This window comes from Malurus melanocephalus, unplaced genomic scaffold, assembly GCF_030028575.1.
Source record: "Malurus melanocephalus ecotype Western Australia unplaced genomic scaffold, MMel_1.1 scaffold_890, whole genome shotgun sequence".
Taxonomy (NCBI): Eukaryota; Metazoa; Chordata; class Aves; order Passeriformes; family Maluridae; genus Malurus; species Malurus melanocephalus.
The window spans coordinates 89272-108874 of record NW_026624122.1 but is presented as its reverse complement, the minus strand read 5'-3'; the positions used below and the strand labels follow the sequence as shown (position 1 = coordinate 108874).

Below are 19603 nucleotides of genomic sequence, written 5' to 3'. Positions count from 1 at the left end.
CGTTATTTGAGAGCAGAGTGCCCCGGGTGGAGAGCACTGCGGGTGCTCTGCTTTGGGGAGTGCTTGCCGTGCTCAAACGACCCTAAAGGAGCTGCTGCTGCAGGATCTGTCCTCAAAACCTGGCTCCTGGTCACCCTGAGAGGGTGGGAGTGCCTCATCTGCTCCTGCAGCAAGAGAGGGAGGAGAGGGGACAGCTGCCCCTCTGCAGGTTCTGCCTGCAGCTGCCCTCCTTTTTATTGAATGTGATGGTACAAAGGACACCCTGAGCTGCCAGGAGAGGCCCGATGGGCACATCTCGAGGGCTTTGGGGACTCGTGTCCTGCAGCCACTGTCCCACTTCWGGAATGGGGGCTGGAGCCTGGAGCCCGGCTCTCTGTGCCATCGGTCACATAATCAGGGACTGCATTGGGTTGGGAGGGACCTCAAGGATTATCCCATTCCACCCCCAGGGACACCTCCCACTGTCCCAGGTGGCTCTAAGCAGTGTCCATCCTCATCTGGACACTTCCAGGGATGGGGCAGTGACAGTGTTGAGAGCCTGATGTCCGGCTGGGAGGATCCCTCCATCCTACAGGAGGGAGGTGGAGCTGCCCAAGGGTGGACACTGCCCTCGCCACGGCCCCCTGGCCTCCTTGACCCCTGACCACGGGACAGGACAGCCCTGTCACAGCCCTGTCACCAGCGTGCAGTGCCACCCACCCCACGGTGTCCCCACAGTGTGACTGGAGGTCACTGTCACTGTTAAACCAAGGTTCCTTACAGCCCTGAGTGCTCCCAGTCCTCACACCAGGGTTCTGTGCACCCAGGGTTCCTTTTGAGCTGTGGCTGTCTGCTGACCATCCTCTTCCTCCTCTTCCTCTTCCTCCTCCTCCTCTTCCTCCTCCTCCTCCTCTTCCCATCCCATCCCATCCCATGGATCCCATCCCATCCCATCCCATCCCATCCCAGCAGTGACCAGACCCTCTCAGGAGCACACAGGAGCCCCTCTGGCCCATCCAGGTTGAACAGAGGTGCCAGATCTGCCCTGCCCAGGTGGGTTTGTTTTTGTTCAGGTTTTCCCATCCCTTTGCCCCAGGACCAGCCCCATTGCCCCGCAGCCAGCAGTGCCTTGTCCCGCACACTTTGGGGCAGGGGACAGACGGAACCGGTGCTTTTTGGGGACAGCAGCACAAGGGGAGGGACGGAGGGGTCTGCAGTGGGCTCCAGTGTCCCCGGGTGAGCAGCTGGCATCACCGTAATGCTGAACACAGCACAAAGCCCCTGACAGGAGGTACAGACCCAGCACTGTCCCTGTCCCACAGCGAGTGTCCCTTGGGCTGGACTCTGCTGGATTCAGATAAAACAGATCCCTCACTGACAGCAGTAACGGCTGTTGGGAGCTGCATCACGCCTTGGAGAGATTCTGACACATTTATCAGTGATTTTCATGGTTGATTGCACCAAGTTCAGGGTTTTGTGATCACTTTTGTGAGCACRTTTCCATACAGGCTGGTGTGAGGAGCACCAAACCAGTGAAGCCACTCAGACACAGCAGCACAAAAACATCAGGTTTATTTCCAGGTGCTTYGGAACAGACCCAACACCTCCAGTCCCATTTGTAAAGTTCAGTTCTGAGCAGGATTCAGTGGGATAAGCTCTGCAGGCTGTGGGTGAGACACCCTTCGCACAGAGAGCTCAGTCCAGGTATTTACGCTGTTCCCAGGAATTTATTGCTTCATTCGGGAAGACTCGGAAAGCTGCGAGGCAGCTGCGGGCTCTGGGCCTGCCACTGCACATCAACTGATAATGGAATTAAAGCTGCTGCTTCCAAAAATGCTCCAGAATTTTTCTCAAAGAAAGAATGCAGAAGTCCTCCTGCACTGATACTCCACATTAAATTTGTTATAAAAACATTTAAAAGTCCAGTTAAGTGTTTATCTGCTCCTACTAGGGCTTAATTAATCTCCTTGCTCAAAGAGATGCATTCTTTCCAAACATTGTAACAATTCAATGAATTTGGATGTGCTACAGAAAATGTAAAAAACTCAAGCCTTGTTTTTAAAAAGCAAAACTAAAAATGCAATGAAGACAAAACAATCAGTGTTACTTTTAAWAAAGCAACACAAGAAAATATTAAAGTAGGAAATACTGCATTTTATTGATGTTTCGGAGAGTGTTTATGCAGCTTAATGCCATTAGTCCCCAATACTGAAATTATTTCAAACAAAACAGAGGAGTATCCCACTGCTTTAAAAAAACGCGTTATTTTAATGCTTAAAAAAATCAAGAGCCATAAAAATGACCATTAAGTAAACCCTATAACAAAACCTTAACATTTTAAAGGAATTAATCCAACTATCTCCTGTGTTTCTGCATTTCTCAGATAGTCAAGGTGCAAACAACGTGCTGACAGGGCAGGTGCAGGAAATCCTGTGTGTCACTTGAGCAGAAGGACACACTGCAGCCCTGACCCAGCCCCTGCTTGGCTAAGCKGCATTTCCCATCAGCAGAAGTGCTCTGAAATTTTATTTTAAAACCTAAGAATTCTGAGCACCAGTTTGAGYGCACCTTTGACAAGCAAGAAAGGAGACTGCAGGCAGTGTTGAGTTACAGTGGCACCAAAGAAGAGGAAATGAAAATGAGATTTACATCRCTTACATGGAGAATGACAAATTTCTGCTACAGTGTGTACAGCAACATTTTTTAAATTTATGTTAGCAGTTTTTAGATGTGGAAAAGTACTTTTATGACACTGCTTTAAGTGGAAGGCCTGGATTTGGTGACATTTTACAGAGTAAGAGGCAGCAGTGCCCAGGCAGCCAGGAGGGTCAGCTGTGTCCTGGGGGCATCAGGGTGACCATCACCGGCCCTGTGAGGGGAGAATTGTCCTGCTCTGCTCTGCTCTGCACACTTTGAGTGCTCGGGACAACTTTAGCACCACCGTATAAAAGAATTAAACTGCCAGAGCATGTCCAGAGGCCACGGGGATGGTGAGGAGTCTGAGAGCAAGCCTTGGGAGGGCATTTATGTTCAGCTCAGAGATGAGACTGAGCTCAGACCCCACCAACATCCTCCTGAGGGCAGCASAAGAGCAGGGACAGATCTCTTCACTCACCAGTGGTGGGATTTGAGAGAAAATCTGCAGCTGAGTCAGGGAAGGTTGAGGTTTGGTATGAGGAAAAGGTTTTTCACTCAGAAGGTGGTCCAGCACTGAAAATACTCCCCGGGGACCGGGTCACAACCCCAAGCCTGCCTGAGATAAAAAAGTGTTTGGACATCGCTCTCAGGCACAGGATGGGATTACTGGGGTGTCCTCTGCAAGGCCAGGAGCTGCACAAAATTATCCTGGTGCAACCCTTCCAACTCATACTCACTGATCCTGTGAAACATGGCAAACTAGGATTGCTCTGAGGAGYGATTTGACCCAAGGAAAGATCCACAGCTGCAAAGGAAGTCACTAAGTGCACAAGGCAGGGAATGAAAACCTGGAGATAAAAGGACAACGTGCTCATACTAACAGGGACCAGAGGGACTGTGGGCATCTGGGAACAGCGAGATACTGGCAAAAAAAAAAAAACATCACAAATTACCTCTCCTTCAAAACATCAGACAAAGACAAGCTCTGTTCAAACTTCTGCGTATATAGAATTGTAACATAGGAGATACAAACTGGTTAAAATACTGCTAGGAATAGCACAAACAAGAGACAGTACTTCACTTACCACTTAATACTCATTTCTACGGGAGAAAAAAAAAAAAGAAAACCAGCCAAACATCCAGATCTTGCTGTATTAAAGTTATATGTACACCTGGCAGTCCAAAAGTTACTCTGGGATTTAATTTAAGCACCTTGATTACACAGTGTCTTTTACTACAAAAACAGCCAAACATACATTCATAATCCTAGAACTATTGTTATAATTAGTGTTATTTTAAAGCATTATGTCAGACAGGTGCATCCAAAGCTGTTTTTCTCTTTTAAAGGTGAGCGCTCTGCACCACTGCCCTCACATAACGCAGCAACTCGTGTTACAGTAATCATTTAAATGCTTTCACTGTTACAAAATGCTTTAGAGGGGAAAAAAAAAAACCAAAAAAAAAAAAAAAAGAAATTTGCACTTCAGTTTCTGTTTCTCAAAACGTGCTGTTTTAGGAGACCCCCACGCCGTCACCCCTCTGCCCTGCAAAGGGGCCGCTTGGCTGTTGGGGGTCACATCCCCATCCCCGCCGCGGCTCCCGGCGGTGACACCTGCGAGGTAGGTACCGGATATCCCCAAAGGCAGAGCCCAGGCTCTGAGAGCGGCACCACCCGCCCATCCCTGCCCCTGCCCCTGCCCCTGCCGGCGGCAAGGCTCCTCCCGGCGCGGGGGGCGGCTCACAGCAAGCTGCTGGGCAGGTTGCTGCTCTGCCACCGAAGGCAGGTAGTCTTAGAGTGTTTGTACAGGTGGCTGGACTGGCTGAAGCGCTTGCCGCACTTGAGGCAGGCGTAGGGCTTCTCCCCCGTGTGCACGCGGATGTGCTTCTTGCAGTCTGTCAGCGTCAGGAAGGTCTTGCAGCAGATCTTGCAGGCGTACTTGCGCGCGCCCTCCACCACCAGCACGTTGTGCTCCGACAGCGCCTTCTTGCACTTGGACAGCACGTCGGCCGACGCCCGGGTGAGCTGCGGCGGGCCGGGCTGCGACAGGTGCCCGCCCTCGAACGAGGAGCTGCCGTTCATCATCAGCTGCGAGCCGGAGGAGCCCTCCTGCAGCTGCGAGCCCCGCACCGAGGTCACCACCGGCATCTTGGGGGCGATGCGGCGGTAGCCGGGAAAGCCACCAGCTCCGCCTCTCACGGAGCCCATCATGGCCCGGGACAGCGAGTGCAAGCCCAGCCCCGAGCGTGGGAAATCCATGCCAAACTGCTCGGCTGCTCGGTAGCCGGAGCTCTGCACGCAGGGCAGACCCATCACATCCTGCATGGGCCGCACAAAGTGTGAGTCYGCGGGCTCGCTGAACGGGTTCTCCACGTGGGACACGGCCGTGGACGAGTGGCCACCTGTGGGTCCAGACTCCGGGCTCATCAGGTATGATGTGTCACTGTCCATCCTGCAGTCGCTGGTGGTGTTGGGAATGTTGTCATCGTTGTTCTGGCTGGTGCTGAAGCCACCTCCTCTGCTTTTATTCAAGAAGTTTGAAATGCTGAAAGAAGACTTGTGCTCCAGGTTGTTGGACACCTCCATGATGTGGATGTCTCCCACTCGGTCGGTGCTGGACTGGGGGTCAGAGAAGCTGCGGTCGCTGCTCTCGGGGCTCAGCTCTATCTTCTCTGCACTCACCACTCCTCCTTCCACCTCCACGGACTCGCTGCCCTCCGCCTGCGAGGTGACATCGCTCACCTCATCCTGAGGCTCCGGGGAGCTCAGGGGCTCCGACTTCACCACCACTCTCATGTGCTCCTTCTCGTTCAGGGTCACCTCCTGATTCTCACACGGGAAGCTGCTCTTCTCAGCAGCAGCCTCCTGGTCAAAGCTGGTTTCCACCTGCGTGGTCTGGGACGCCATGGACATCTGGGAAATGTTTCCCCCACCGTTATCTGACTGGCTGGGCACCTGAGCATCCTCCTGAGCGCCGAAGGACTGGTCAAACATGATGGTGTTGTCCTCCTGGTTATCGGCAACCGCGTCAGCCTTGGAGTTGTCCACCATCTTGAGCGAGTCCGGAGAGAAGAACTCCTCTCGCGAGTGGACGACGGGCTGTCCACTCTCTGCGGCCGTGTCCGAGCCGGGCTCGTCCATGGCGGGCCGGACGCGCTGGCGGGCGCGCTCCTCCGAGGACTGCTTGCGCTTGTGCAGGCGGCGCATGGGGAAGGCGGCGCGCTGCTCCAGCCCGGGGCGCAGCGACGAGCCCATGGCTCCSGGCGGCTCCTCAGCCCCCTGAGCCGAGCCCAGCGCCGAGCTGACGATGCTGAGCCCCAGCTGCTGCAGCATGAAGGAGCGCTGCAGGCGCGCGCTCTGCTCCTGGGCGCGCTCGCTGGGCGGCGACAGCGGCAGCGTCCGAGTGGTCAGGTAGTGCTTGCAGGCTTTGACCACCGAGTTGAGGTGCAGGTGCGAGGCGGCCAGCAGCACGTCCATCACGTTGCTCTCGCCCAGCATCAGCGTGGACGTGTACATCATGTCGATGAGCGCGGCGAAGGCCTCGGCCGTCACCACCTCGCTGTCCAGCTGGATCATGTTCATGCTCTGGTCGCCCTCGGCCACCGTGAAGAGCGCCCTGAAGTGCGTGCTGCAGGCGGCCAGCACCGAGCGGTGCGCCTTGAAGTGCCTGCTGCCCACCACGATGACACAGTCGCACAGCTGCCCGTGCAGACGCTGGTAGTTGAGCTGCTGGAAGACTTGCTCAAAGTGTCCTGGGAAATCCATGGTCCTGAAAAACGGGAGAAAACGTTATATGGAGCAGCTGTGCTGGGAGCAAAGGGAAGGGGACTTGGGATTGAGAGCAGACTTTGGGGTCACCCAACTGTGGCTCTACAGACAACTTATGAAAGCCTGTAGTGAAGGACAAGAGTTCAAACTGAAAGAARGCAGCAAAAGATGAGATATCACAAAAAAATTCCTCCCTGTGAGGGTGGTGAGGCCCCAGCGCAGAGAGGCTGTGGCTGCCCTGGAACTGCTCAAGGTTGGACAGAGCTAGGAGAAGCGTGGGATATGGAAAGTGTTCCTGGCCTTGGATTGGGAACAAAACAAGGTTCCYTTCCAAGGCAAACTGCTGCTCAAGGCCTACTGAGGCTGCAGCAAGCCCAGCTTWGAGGAGGAAAGATGACACCTGGAAGACAGAGAAACAGTAACTGGTCTGAGTTTAACACCGCAGCTTGGGCGCAGGATCAAAGCTGGCAGTGTGGAGGACAAGGAGAAAAATCCATGGAGAAAAATCCACATTTGTCACAGAGCCATGCTGGAAACTGGACACCGTGGATCATCTCACCCAACCAAACCAAATCACACCCACGGGTAAAGCGTTTAATCCTGGTTTGTGGAAAAATCTGAGCGTGAATAACCTGCTGCCCGCTTTGACACACAGCTCACACAGCTGGGAAACCTCCAGCTGACAAAACACAAGGACACAAGACTCAGGACTGCTTTCTTCTTACATTTTCACTAACAGCACACAAGATTAATAGATTGATTTCAAGACTAAATAGGTGATCTTTGGTGATATCTCTGCTTTTCCTTGTGAAAAAGCGACACAGTGGAGCAGAAAAGCTGCATGTGCAATGCACACCAAARTTCCTGTGCTCACGTTTATTTCCCAACAGCACCGATGGACACGAGACCATAAAGCAGCGAAAATAAAAGGTCACATGGCCAGAATTACACTTTTGAGGAAGGATCAAATGCGAGCCTGCTGACTCACAAAGTCCATRMTCCAACACAGAMATGTCGCTGGTTTTTCTTTCCCGATCATCAGTGSCTTTGCTGGCCATCTCATCGTCCTGCACAGGATAYCCCAAGAATCCCAAAAATCCCACCCTGTGTCCYWGGCTGGGCTCAGSACAGGGAGATCMCTCACCAGTTACCACCTGAAACACTCATCCCGGGGATAATTAAGTAATTTGAAGTCTTTGCAAAGTCCAGAACATTAAATGACTGTTGGATAACGATGGCTCTCCTGCTCCTCTGAACCGAGTGCCTTTTTTACCGTTTTTTTTTTGATTTTACGCCTCACCCGGAACCCCCAAGCTTTGTGTCCCTCCCAGAGCAGGGACACATCCCCAACCCCGGTAAAGACACACCCTCACATTCCGCTCCGCGCCGCGCACGGGACATAAAGCGGAGTGCTGAGGGCCCCGGTCCCGCCCGCCACCGGGATCGCCGGGCTCCGCCTCCCCGCCGCCCGCTGAGGCCCCGCTCACCTGCAGTGTGGGCTCGGGAAGGGTGTGGCGGTGGCGGATGGCGCTGAGGATGGGGATGGGGACACCGAGCTCGGCCCCGCTCCCGCCGCCGCCGCCGCGGCCCCGCCCGCCCCGCCCGCCGCCACAGCGCCCGCGACACTTCCGGCCCCGCGACCAACCGCCGCGCTCCTTGCTGCCGCGCGCCCGCCTCGCCCAATCGGGGGCGAGATTATTGGCGCGCGCGGAGGCGGCGGCGGAAGAGGCGGAGACGCGGGAGGAGCGGGACCGGGATCGGGATCGGGATCAGGATCAGGATAGGATCGGGATTGGGATCGGGATCGGGATTGGGATCGGGATTGGGATTGGGACAGGACCGGGATAGGACCGGGATCTGTATCCGCGTCCCAACCCCATCCCTCCCCGCCCTCAGCCCCCGCCATGGCCGCCGCCACCTGGCGCTACCGCGGGGACCCCGAGGCGGAGCGGCCGGCGGCTCTCGGTGAGCAGCACGGGGCGGGTCACGGTTCCTCTCGGGGCTCGCTGCCCGTCCCGGCTCTCACGGTTTCCTCTCCCTTTAGTGCGCTTCGCCAACGGCAGGCTGCGGCGGCCGGAGTCGCTGCGCTTCACCGTGTACCGCAACCGGAACGCGGCGCATCCCCAGAAGCGGCACCGCAGGATCCTGGTGAGGCCCGGAGAGGCTGGGGATGCCCTGGATCCCTGGAAATGTCCAAAACCAGGCTGGACATTGGGGCTGGGAACACCTGGGACAGTGGGAGCTGTCCCTGCCATGGCTGTGTGCGATTCTGTGAAAACCCGTGCTGAGCTTTGTAGCAGATTTTTTAAAAAAAACAGTTAAAGTTTGGCCCAGCATGCTCCACAGAGATGTTTTCCCAAGTGCCACGATGTCTCTTGAGGTTTGGAGGAGGTTTTGGCACTGATGGAGACTGCAGGGTGGGGTGGCAGAGCAAGGATAAGATGAATTATCTGGGAGTTGTTTCCCAGCTAGCTGGGTGGATTTGGTCATGAGAATGTGTTCGTTTTGATGATCACATCAAAATGTTYRTTKYRAAATCTYCACCTGAGGTGTCTTTGGCTAAATYACATCATAAAGAGATCTCTGTGAAGAGGGAGCTGAGGGTAAAATCAGAACGTGCTTTCTGCTGCTGCTGTTAATCTTTACAGCAACAAAAAACAACTTTTCAGCCCAAATCCTCGAGGGGAATTTCACTGCAGCAGAGCAGAAACACCAACACTTTCTCATAATGCATTGGAAATATGTTGAGGTGCCTGAGATACTCCTGGTAGTGCTGGCTCTGGCTTTTCAGCTGGTGAATTGCAGGCATTGGACAACACTGGAGCTTCAGTGAATTATTGGAAAGCACATTTTAAACTGAATTATTGAGGGGTGATCGCTGTGAGGCACACATGTTTGCTTTGCTGATGCACTCTGTGTGTAAATTAGGATTTAAATTTTAAATTAGGGAATGCAGAGCTTGGTGGCAGCCGGGGAAGCCAAGCAGAGCAGGGAATGTCACTCACAGCCCTCTCCTGAAGGAATTGTCTGTGTTTTTCCAGGTCTCAGAGACAGAGCGGCTCTGCTACGTGGGGCACAACTTTGGCAGCGAGGTCATGAAGTGCAACTCCCTGTGCAGGTATGGAAAAGGGAGCTGGGAGCACAGGAATTCTCAGACACACAGAGTTCCTGGTTCTTTCCCTAGACCTGGCTCACAGGTTCATGGAGGCCATGGTGAGACTCCAAAATTCCGACAGAAAGCTCCTGTGTTTGTGCAMATCCTTGTGAAAGATGTGATGTGTAAATCACAGTTTGAAAAGGAGGATATGGCTTATCAGGATGGAGTTACAGCTTTGTTATGAAGAAATTTAAATGAAATTGTTTTAATTAGTTGTTGATCTGTGCTGAAGGGGTCAGGCAGCTGCTCTGGGTGATGGCTCGGTCCTTGCAGCTGAGATGTTCTGTAATTGTGCACAAGGAGCTGGTTTCACCTCTTCAGAGCCTGTCAAAGCGTGCCAGTACCAACCTCTGTCCTGTGTGAGCAGTGGAACCAGGACAGCTGGATCCTCAGACAGAGCAGTGTTGAGTTTGAGATGCTGCTGCTGRAAAAGGGGCACAAGGGGCTGTTGGCTCTTGAGTTTGCAGAGAGAAATTCAATTTAGCAAATGTGTGTGGTACAGGTGTTAATTCAGTGTTTGTGGGCAGATTTAAGTGCTCTTAGCCCTGAACATTGGTGAAGAGATGGTTCTGGGGAATAAAGTGGTGCTTGCCTGTACTTCTGGAGATCCTGAGCTCTGGAAATTTGGGGAAATACAGGGAAATACAGGGAAATTTAGCAGTTATTCAACTATGGTCATCAAGTCCTGGCATAGTCAAAAAAGACAAAAGAAAATAGCAGAACTCTAGCATCTAGCCTAATACAGTTGTTTTAAGACTTCTGCATTTACTTAGAGCAGCAAGTCTTTTCTGTTTTTATGTGCACACAAGCCTTGGAGGTAACTGCATTTATCATTGTGCAAGGCAGAACTGCCACGATGTGGGAAGACCACGTAATTTAAATGAGGAAGCATTTAAATTTAAATTAAATGCTCTGCCTCTCACTCATCAGCTGCCCCTCTTCTCCCCAGGTACTTTGTTGGTGTGTTAGACAAGAACTCGGGGCAGATGGAGGTCTACAACGCTGAAATATTCAACATGCAGCCCCTGCTCTCAGGTAGGAAGTGTGAAGGTCACAGCTGCTTTGTCCTTCTCATTCCTTCCTTATTCCCTTGGCATGAAAGAAGGATTCCTTCAGTCCTGTGTGCTGAGAGGGACAGCAGGAGGGGGAAGAACACCAGGGTGAAGGTTAAGCAGAAGTGTGGAGGATGGGAATCACTCACAGAGTCACTGCTCAGGTGCAGCTTTGTCTGGGTGTGCTCTGCTGAGGGAGGCCTGACACTCATCAGGTCAAGGAACTGGATCCCTGAGAAAAAAGCAGATTTTATCCAGCAGGACTGTTTCTTGTCATGAACGCAGGATAAAAACCCAAAAGATCACAAGTTTTGGGAGCTGGGTTTTGCCCTTGCAGCAGGGCTGGGTTTGGCCAGACTCCACGCATTGCACCCATGGCTTTTGTAGTCAAAGCTCCCATTTTGTACAAGGTTCTCATATTTGGTGTGTCCTTYAATTAGGCAAATCCCATGGAGGAGATCCTGATGTGTTGTGCCAAGTTTGTCAGTCACAGAGCTGAAGGAATTCCTGTCCTGGCTGCTGTTGTCACACTCACTTTTGCTCTTTTGTAGATAACTTGATACCYGATGACACAAAGGACTATCAGACCAAATCCTACAGGGAGAAGGTAAAGTAAAACCCGTGTCATGTTCTGCTGTGATTATCCAGCTGACGGGGCAGGTGTTTCTCTGAGGCTGGGAGGTTTGAATGTCCTGTGGGATTAACCTGTGAAGGATTGGCATTCTCCCTGTGTCCAGGAAGCAGCAGTTATTGCCTGACTCGGGATGTTTTCCTGGGTTTTTTTAGGCTGGATCACCATCCCCATGACCTCCTGGCCCCTCAGAGATCGGCATGTCCTGTGCATTTTGCCCATAAAGTGTTTAAAGTTTTCTTGGAGGGCATGGCTGTGGAACCAGCAGTGGGGTTCGTGTTCTGGTGGGTTCCTGGAGTGTTTTAATGTGTGTTCCTCCCTCGTGCAGATGGATCTGTGCATCGAGGCCTTCGGAACCAGCAAGCAGAAGCGAGCACTGAGCTCTCGCCGCATGAACGCCGTGGGCAGTGACATCGTGAGCACGGCTGTGACAAAAGCAGCAGCAAATGTTATAGATGCAAAGGGAGTGACAGGTGAGAGGGTTCTGTCTCCAGGTGTACTTAACACAGCCTGAAGTGCCTTTTCCTGTCTGTCCTTACCAAGTGAGGCAGGAAGAGGAGGGGTTTTCTTAGAGTGATGAAGAAGCAGCTGGTCTAACAGCTGAGAAGGGCAAATGTAGGGGAGCTGCTTCCTCCTGGTCTTGGTGTTGGAGTTGCCTGAATGAGGGAAGGTCCCTGTCACATCAGTGTCCATTCTGCCTACTTTGGGAGCTCTTGTGGGAGTCCATGGGTATGAGTTCACTGGGATAAAGGCAGTGCCTTCCCCTGGTCTGAACTCGGTGCCATGGCTGTGGGAAAGGCACCTTCTTACTCAGAGAGTGCTGCAGCCCTGGGACAGGTCACARCTCAGTGTGGTGTTGGAACAGGACMKTGCTGGGGCTGCCCTGACCTGTGCACATCTGTGCTCTGGGTGGGAGGGCAGCCAGGAGCCCTCCAGAGCACTTTGGGATCCTGAGGGTGTCATTGCCATCAACAGGAGAGATGTCTGTTGACTGCAGAACTCACCAGCTTTCATCCCTTTCGCTCCGGGGTGATTATTGACTGTTCTCTCAGGCTTGCTTTGTGCCCACTGGAAAATAGCCAAAGCCATGCTCTGCACACCCTGCAGCAGCCAGACATCTTGGTGCCCTTCTTTCCTCAATGTTTTTCTAGTCTGGACTGGCCTTTCTAAATTTTTATGACCAGAAGGCTCTTGACAGAAGTTTTAAATGTTTAAAACTCCAGCTGTGACTAAACCAGTCTTGACCCATTGAGTAAAGTTGGCTCTAAAGGAAGAATTTAGGTTGTGTCCCTGTACTCTGCATTTGATTTGCATGATGCAAATAGTCTGTCATGCTTCCCTCCCCAGCTCTGATGCAGGACATGGCCCAGGACGAGGTGCAGAACATCTCAGCCTTCCTCCCACCGTGCCATGAGGATGCTGACAGGCCAGAGCAGGTGTACAGATTTGAGGACAGTATCTTTTCTGTGTCATGGTGGTTGGCATGTGGGACTAAGCTGAGCCTTTGCCCCTCACAAGCCAAGGTAACGCTGCCTTGAGGTTTTGGGGCCTGCAGGTTCTATAACCTGGCTCTTTGCTGTGGAGAGCAGGGTGCTCTGCCCGCTGCTGGGCAGCATTCCAGGGGGATGTTGGTGAGGGTGGCCTGTGGTTGTGCCACAGTCTATTCAAGGCCTTGGTTCCTGGCCAGCTGCCATCCCCCTGGCCTGCCCACTCCTCAAGTGAGCRTGGACAGAGCTGCCCTACCTTGGAAGGAAGAGCCCGAAGTGGTTGTTTTTTTCCTTAAATGCTGCCAGTCCTGTCCCCTGTCGAGTACGAGGCGCTGCGGGTGCCAGCAGCCACCCTYGCCAGTGTCACTGCAGAGGAGCTGGCCAAGAGAGTGGAAGAGAGAAGGTAACTCTGCWGCCAACAGCCTCATGCTGAGGGGAGGAGAGCTGCTGCTGCCATCCCAGCAGTTTTGGGACAGAGGGAGGATGGAGGGTGTTTGATCCAGGCATGGCAGAGCAGCACCTGCCTTGGRGAATGTGGGGGCTGTTGTGTACACGGCAGTAAGGGGCGTTTTGGGGAGCTGAACTCACCCTGTGTTTCCTGCAGCCACTGCTCCTTTGTTCTGGAGGAGCTGAGGTTCCTGCCTACTGATGAGAGGAGCAGAGACCACAAAGCCCGATGCCTCTGGTTCCTGGACACCCTCATCAGGTTCAGTCATCAGAAAGTCATCAAGAAGAAGCGTAAGAGAGTTTTCAGCTCATGCATACATGTTTTTGGGGATGCCTTCATTATCCTTTGCTCATCAGCTGATGAGCTGAGTGTGTGATCATACCTCTGGCATACTCGGGTCCTGCTTTTGAAACAGCAGCACACAGAACTTTTTGGTTGAGATTTTCCAGACTTGCCATCTTCCTTAGAACTTGTATATCTGAGTGTCCTTGTCGGTCCTTGGCTGGGCTGAGGGAGGAGGAAGAGGCAAGCCTGGCTTTAAGTGTGTTCCTCTGTTGCTGGAGACACAGGAGTCACTCACAGGATTTGTCTAAAGAGGATGTGGGATTGACTAAACTTGGTGATAGTAGGGATTTGTTAGAGTGGTCTCAGCTTTAACAGTATTTTGTGGCAAAAGAAATGCATGCACGGGTGTCTGTGCATTTTAGATTGTGTAGTATGGTAGTGGGAGATCCCTTTTACAGAGGAAGTAAAAGCTGTTGGGAGTCTCTCAKATCTGAAAAATTATGAGACCTGGAAATCACACACCCAGGTTCTTTTTAGGTTTGGTGTGTTTTTGGGAAGAGGCAATAAATGGGGGGATTCTTGGGGTTGGACTCTGATCCTGGTGGGTTCCTTTCCACGTGGGGTATTCTGTGATATTCCATGATAGTGTCAGGGTGACACATGTGCTGCTGTGGTGGGTGGGCAGTACAGGATAGAGTGTGTGTCCCTCATTCCACCCCAAAGCCCCTTTCTGCCCTAGATCCAATGGGTCCTGAGTGCCCACACATCATCAGCAAGAAACTSATGAAGAATTTCACCTCGCTGACCTACAACAATGGCAGGTAAGGGATGGTGTGTGATCCTCTTGAGGCACAGATATGGSAGAGCTGGGCTTGAGGGGCCACAGACACACCATCAGGAACCCCACCACACCACACATCTCACAAGTTCTCCCTCTTGCTGCACAGCATCCAGAATTTAATCTCTACATCCATGAAGGCTAAAATCACCGCCTACGTCATTGCCTTGGCTTTGCACATCAACAACTTCCAGACGGACCTCACCGTCCTGCAGAATGACATGAAGCTGTCGGAGAGCAGGTGAGGGAGGCATCCTGTTTGTTCACACCTGCTGTGTGTGTGAAAAAACTGCAGAAAGATCCTGGGAGAGCTCTGAAGCCTCTCTGGAGCTGGGTAGGGAGTTAATTTCCCAGGGAAGGATATGCAGGCGTGTGTAGGTGCATGACCTGCATTTCCCAGGAGTCACAGGGCAGCTGCACCTCTGCTCCAGCTGTGCTTCCATCCATGATTGGATCAGGCTTTCTGGTCAGAACTTCAGTTATTACTGGATCTTGTCTTGGTTACTGGTTGATTTTCAAGCTCCTTCATCAGTTTTGATGCCATCACTTCTTATTTTGCCCACAGTTATGCTCTTTATTCCTTGATGGGTAGTAGTGTATTTAGTGGGTTTTTTGACAGCAGTGTTTGCTGTTGGTTTCCATCCATTTTTCCTGTATTTTTCCTTTCTGTAACTAAGCTTTTTCAGAAATCTCTGTTCGTTTTAGCATATTTGCCCAGGTTTAGTTTGTGCTGCCTTGGAGCTGGGAGCACAGTGCCTGGGATGCTGTGGGGAGCAGCACGGAGGAGGCTGGGACCTGTTGGATTATCAGTAGTGTTCTGTCCCCAGGAGAGACAGATGCTGCAGAAACACCTCCAGGGCTGTGGGTGCGTGTGGGGTCACAGCACTGAGGGGCTCAACAGCCCCACTGATGGCATTTCTCCATGTTTTCCAGGATCCTGGACATCGCCAGGGCCCTGCGGCTCAGGGTGACCAAGGCCAAGGGGATGCCGGGGCTGGAGGATGACCAGAACCACAAGCTGGGCACTCTGTCTCTGCCCTTGCCCACACAGAAGGCACCGGAGGGACAGCGGAAACGCAAGAAAATGAGCTGAGAAGCCGGGAGGTGTGAGGGGAGACACAGCCCCTCCCTCAGAATGTCATGGGGATGCCTTCATTTGCTGCATTTGGGTCCAGCATCAGCCCTGACCCKGCTGAAACCTGGGCTGAGAGTTTCACCTCATTAAAATGCTGCTTTTGTTTTTTTCTATTTATATAGAAAAAGTTGTATTAAAAATTTTTGGTTTTTTCCTTTGTGTTGGGGGCAGGGGGAGGTGGAGGAAATGCAGGTTGTGCTGGAGCAAAAGGAAATAGTTTGAACTCACAGGTTCTGCCTTGACTTCTGTGTGGGTGGTGCGGGCTCCTGGCCCCTCCCAGGTTTAAGGTCAGAAGCTCAAAGAGTGTGACCTACACCTTTTTGTTCTCTGGAGTGTCAGTCCTGTGTTCAAAAATGGTAAAGATCCTCACAAACTGTTTGTGCCACATTTCCCATCCTGGCTGCTTGCCTGGGGGAGGAAGAGTTCTGTCATTTAGAGCTAGTACCACCTTCAGGGAGAGCAGTGAGTGTGAGGCCACAGCTGTGGGTTCCCAGTTCTTTGGAGAGATACTTTAGTTTGGTTTCTCTGAATTTCTCTCCTGGGATATCAGCCTCATGGGAGGTGTTTATTTAGTAAAACTGTAGGAATTGGGAGAACAACTGAGAAACTGAGGATCACTTCCAAAATTGTGTACGAAACRAGAGCATGGAATGTCAGAAGAAATTGTCACTGCCTCAGATAGCAATCTGGGTTTGGTACATCCTCTTGGGATTGATGGTATCTCAGACACCTTAACGACCACTATTGACAGCTGTCATTAGCAATGACACAAACATCCTGCGTTCTGGGGASAGGATAATTCCTGCTGTGGGAATTGCAGGGTCCGGGTAATCAATAGGAATGGTTGAGCTTGGAAGGAACTTCTGGAGCTCTCTCTGTGTCCAGACTCTGTCCCTGGTCTGGCAGGGTCACCACAAGCCATGAGCCCAGGACAGTGTCCACTTGGCTGTGGTCACAGGAACTCAACAGCCCCACAGTGAAGCCGTTTCCCAGGGAGTTCAGGGGAGCCTCCTGTGATCCCTGAACCCTGAGCCCTCCTGCTCCAGGCTGAGTCACCCTGGTTCCCTCTGCTGTTCCTTGCAGGAGTGATGCTCCAGCCCCTTCAGCATCTTCAGTGGACTCTGTGTCCATGTCCCTGGAACGGAGGAGCCCAGAGCTGGCCGTGGGAGCCCAGGCTGAGCAGAGGAGGAGGAGGAGGAGGATGAGGAGGATCACAGCTGTAATCCAGCACAGACACCACTGACCGCTGCCCACAAGGGCGTTTCTGCAGATTGCTGACACGGGACACTGTCTGTCCCTGACCCTGCCAGCACAAACGGGGACAGCCGCTGACAAAGCAGCTCCAAAGAGGGCATTTCCCAGGTAAATGGTGCTGCAGGGCTGCAAGACGAGGCGTTTGTCCAGAGTTCAGGCGTGCCTTGGGTCCTGCCAGGAGCACGTTTCCTCTACAAATCTGTGTCCTGAGTGTTCCTATCATCTACTTATGTTAGAGAAAAGATAAACAACCCTTCAGTAACTTTGCATTAGCTGAGGCTGCTCCGGTTTGTTTTGTTGTCTCCCTCCCTTCAAGGAGGACGGGGCGGGCGGGGGGAGAGACACAAGTTACACACATTTCGGGAGCAGCAAAATATCAAAAAAAAACCAAAAAAAAAAAACTGCTCACAGCAACAGTGAGGAAGCTGCTTGTTCTCCGGTTCTCCGGGACTGCTTCTTTTCTTCTTCTTTGGACTTTTTTTTCGACTTGTTTTTTCTCATCTGAGAATCAGAAGATTCAAGTGAGGCGACAGGTGAGAAAAATCCTCCAGTGCACTACCGGAGCGACTCCGTCAAAGGGAGGCCACGCCCAAGCTGAAAGAAAAGATTTTAAGATGCAACAGCTGTTTCCCCAGGTTTTTGGTTTTTAAATATAACTTTTTCCCCTCTCTTCTTTGTGCCCTGTGGGCATGTTATTCTATTCTGTTAAATAAATAGGGATTTGGTTTTTTTTCCCTTTTCCACTTTCCTCTCTGTGGAAAATGTTGTTTCCAGGACCCGGGTGGGAAAGGGGGGCTTGCCCAGCCATTAAATTATCTGAAACCAGCACAACCTGCTTGCCTGTAAATTATCCCAGCAGCTGCCTCAGAGGGAAAGGGGACACATTAACAGCTGCTTTCCCAGCTATTTTTTGTTTGTGAGGTGCCATGGAAGTTGGTCCTATGAGGGTCCCCATTCCTGAGCTGTCAGAGCTCTGGAGAAATGTCATCAGAGAGGTCAGTGAGACYGTCCCACTCAGGTCAGTGTGTTCTTGGAGAAGCATATTGTTAAGGACAACATAATCCTCTCTGTTTGATAGTGGCTGCAAGATTAATTTATTGGATATCCCTTGGAAAATGAGGTTTTCCTGCACCAGGCCTTTGGCTTTATCAAAGAGAGTGATACATATGGTTTATATCAGAGTGACAAGGTGCTTATGAGGCCTATTAATTGAAAACTTTCTATAGTCTTTTTTTATACATTATCAGTATAAGAATGTAATAACTTTTTACATATTATTAAAATACAATGTAATCGCTTTCAATATATTATCAATGATAGCCTTTTTATATATTGCTATAAGTTTTTAATAGTGTATTTAATAGTATTTTAATAGTGTATTTAATAGCAACATATAGTGTACCAGCTGCATGTAATCTAACCAGCTGGGTTAGTACATAGACAGGTGAAATCACCAAGGGGCAAAAATCAGAAAAAGTTCTGAAAAAAGGAAACAAGTAGATGCTATAACAAGGAACAGTAGAGAGCACGAATGAGAACTTAGCAGAGGCACAGGACAGTCAGCAAAATAATTGAAAATTACGACTTGGAGGACTGGAAAAAACCCATGAACATCACAACTGCGCATGAAGACAAAGGTGAAAAGTCCACCATGATGAAGAGGATGGTGTCTCATTAGAGGGAGACCCCCACGACCACTGAATTGAGGATGGCACACACTTGTAAAACTGTGATATTGTGTATTTCCATACCAATATATAGTGGTGGGTGTATGGGGGGCAGTTACAATGTTCATGTTACACCGTGCTCACTGTATAAATGTGTGCTAATTTGAAGGGAAGGCAGGTGGGTCAGGAGGAGAAATGCCCCTCACCTCCAGCGCTGTAATAAACAAATACCTGCTCTATAAACAAATAAACAAATACCTGCTCTATAGACACCGGTCTATGGAGTTTTATTTCTAAGCCTTTTTTGGGCATCAAGAGCAATCCCCTAGTCCTGGATCCTGCTCTTGGTCACCTACAAAATAAGCTTTAATTGGGATGGCCCAAGCAGGAGGACATTCACAGAATCACAGATTTACAGATTTGGCTCAAAACAGCCCTTAAAGTTCATCTGATTCCAATCCCCTGCCATGGGCAGGGACACTTTCCACCAGGTAGGGAATGGACGGCCACCAAGGTCCCCTCCCCACACAAACCACGCTGATTCTGTGGTTTCCAACACGCAATTCTGTGATTCTCTGCAGGATGAACCCTCAGCTGGTGGCCAGGAGCTGCAATGTGTTGCCTTGAAAGGGCAGTTTTTAATAATGACACAGACACGGTGAAGGGGATAAAAAGGGTTTTACCTCGGGATTTGGGATCCCCAACTTGATGGCAGAATGCACACAGTGTACAGCACGGGTACAAGGTTTATAGGTTTCAGGAATTAGCATTTCGATCCAGGATTCCCCAATAAGATACAAGTTTTATAGGTTTTAGGAATTAGCATATCTGTCTAGGGCTCCCCAATAAGATACAAGTTTTATAGATTTCAGGAATTAGCATTTCTATCTAGGATTCCCCAATAAGAAACTTCCCAAATGCAGTGATGTCCCCCTATTCTAATGAATCCCCCCAGATGAGGTCAGAGCCCAGTTTACACAAGATGTTCTGGACAGGAGGCTTCACCCAAGGCTGAGCTCGGGTTTAAGATAGCACAGGGTACACTGAGCCCTTCCTGAGGATGTTTGGTCTCTCTGCCCAGCAGAACTCCTAAACTAAGCTGGAATATCAAACTCCAGGAATTACAATACATTCAGTATTTCCCAGACACACAAAATCACGTCTTAAATCCACATCTTTCAAGTTTCAAGAAATAACTACAAACTGCCTTTGCATAGCCCACCTCGGTACGCCACAYAGATCAGAAGGTAATGAAATTACACCTTTT

The 19603-nt window shown here is 51.1% G+C and overlaps 2 protein-coding genes across 2 annotated transcripts; one reads left to right on the top strand and one right to left on the bottom strand.

Annotated features, from left to right (window-relative positions):
* Nucleotides 1-1532: 1532 nt before the first annotated feature.
* On the bottom strand, nucleotides 1533-7970 carry ZBTB5 (zinc finger and BTB domain containing 5). The gene is made up of 2 exons (XM_057385940.1): nucleotides 7870-7970; nucleotides 1533-6383 (listed from the first exon to the last, which is right to left on the bottom strand). The coding sequence occupies exon 2, from the start codon at nucleotides 6377-6379 to the stop codon at nucleotides 4355-4357; it is 2025 nt and encodes a 674-aa protein (XP_057241923.1). The 5' UTR covers nucleotides 6380-6383; nucleotides 7870-7970; the 3' UTR covers nucleotides 1533-4354.
* A 216-nt stretch (nucleotides 7971-8186) lies between these two features.
* On the top strand, nucleotides 8187-15560 carry POLR1E (RNA polymerase I subunit E). Its single transcript, XM_057385942.1, has 12 exons — nucleotides 8187-8347; nucleotides 8427-8530; nucleotides 9424-9500; nucleotides 10489-10574; nucleotides 11143-11198; nucleotides 11551-11695; nucleotides 12570-12677; nucleotides 13016-13112; nucleotides 13314-13447; nucleotides 14182-14263; nucleotides 14390-14521; nucleotides 15214-15560. Exons 1-12 carry the CDS (start codon nucleotides 8287-8289, stop codon nucleotides 15371-15373), a joined length of 1242 nt encoding a protein of 413 aa, XP_057241925.1. The 5' UTR covers nucleotides 8187-8286; the 3' UTR covers nucleotides 15374-15560.
* Nucleotides 15561-19603: the final 4043 nt, after the last annotated feature.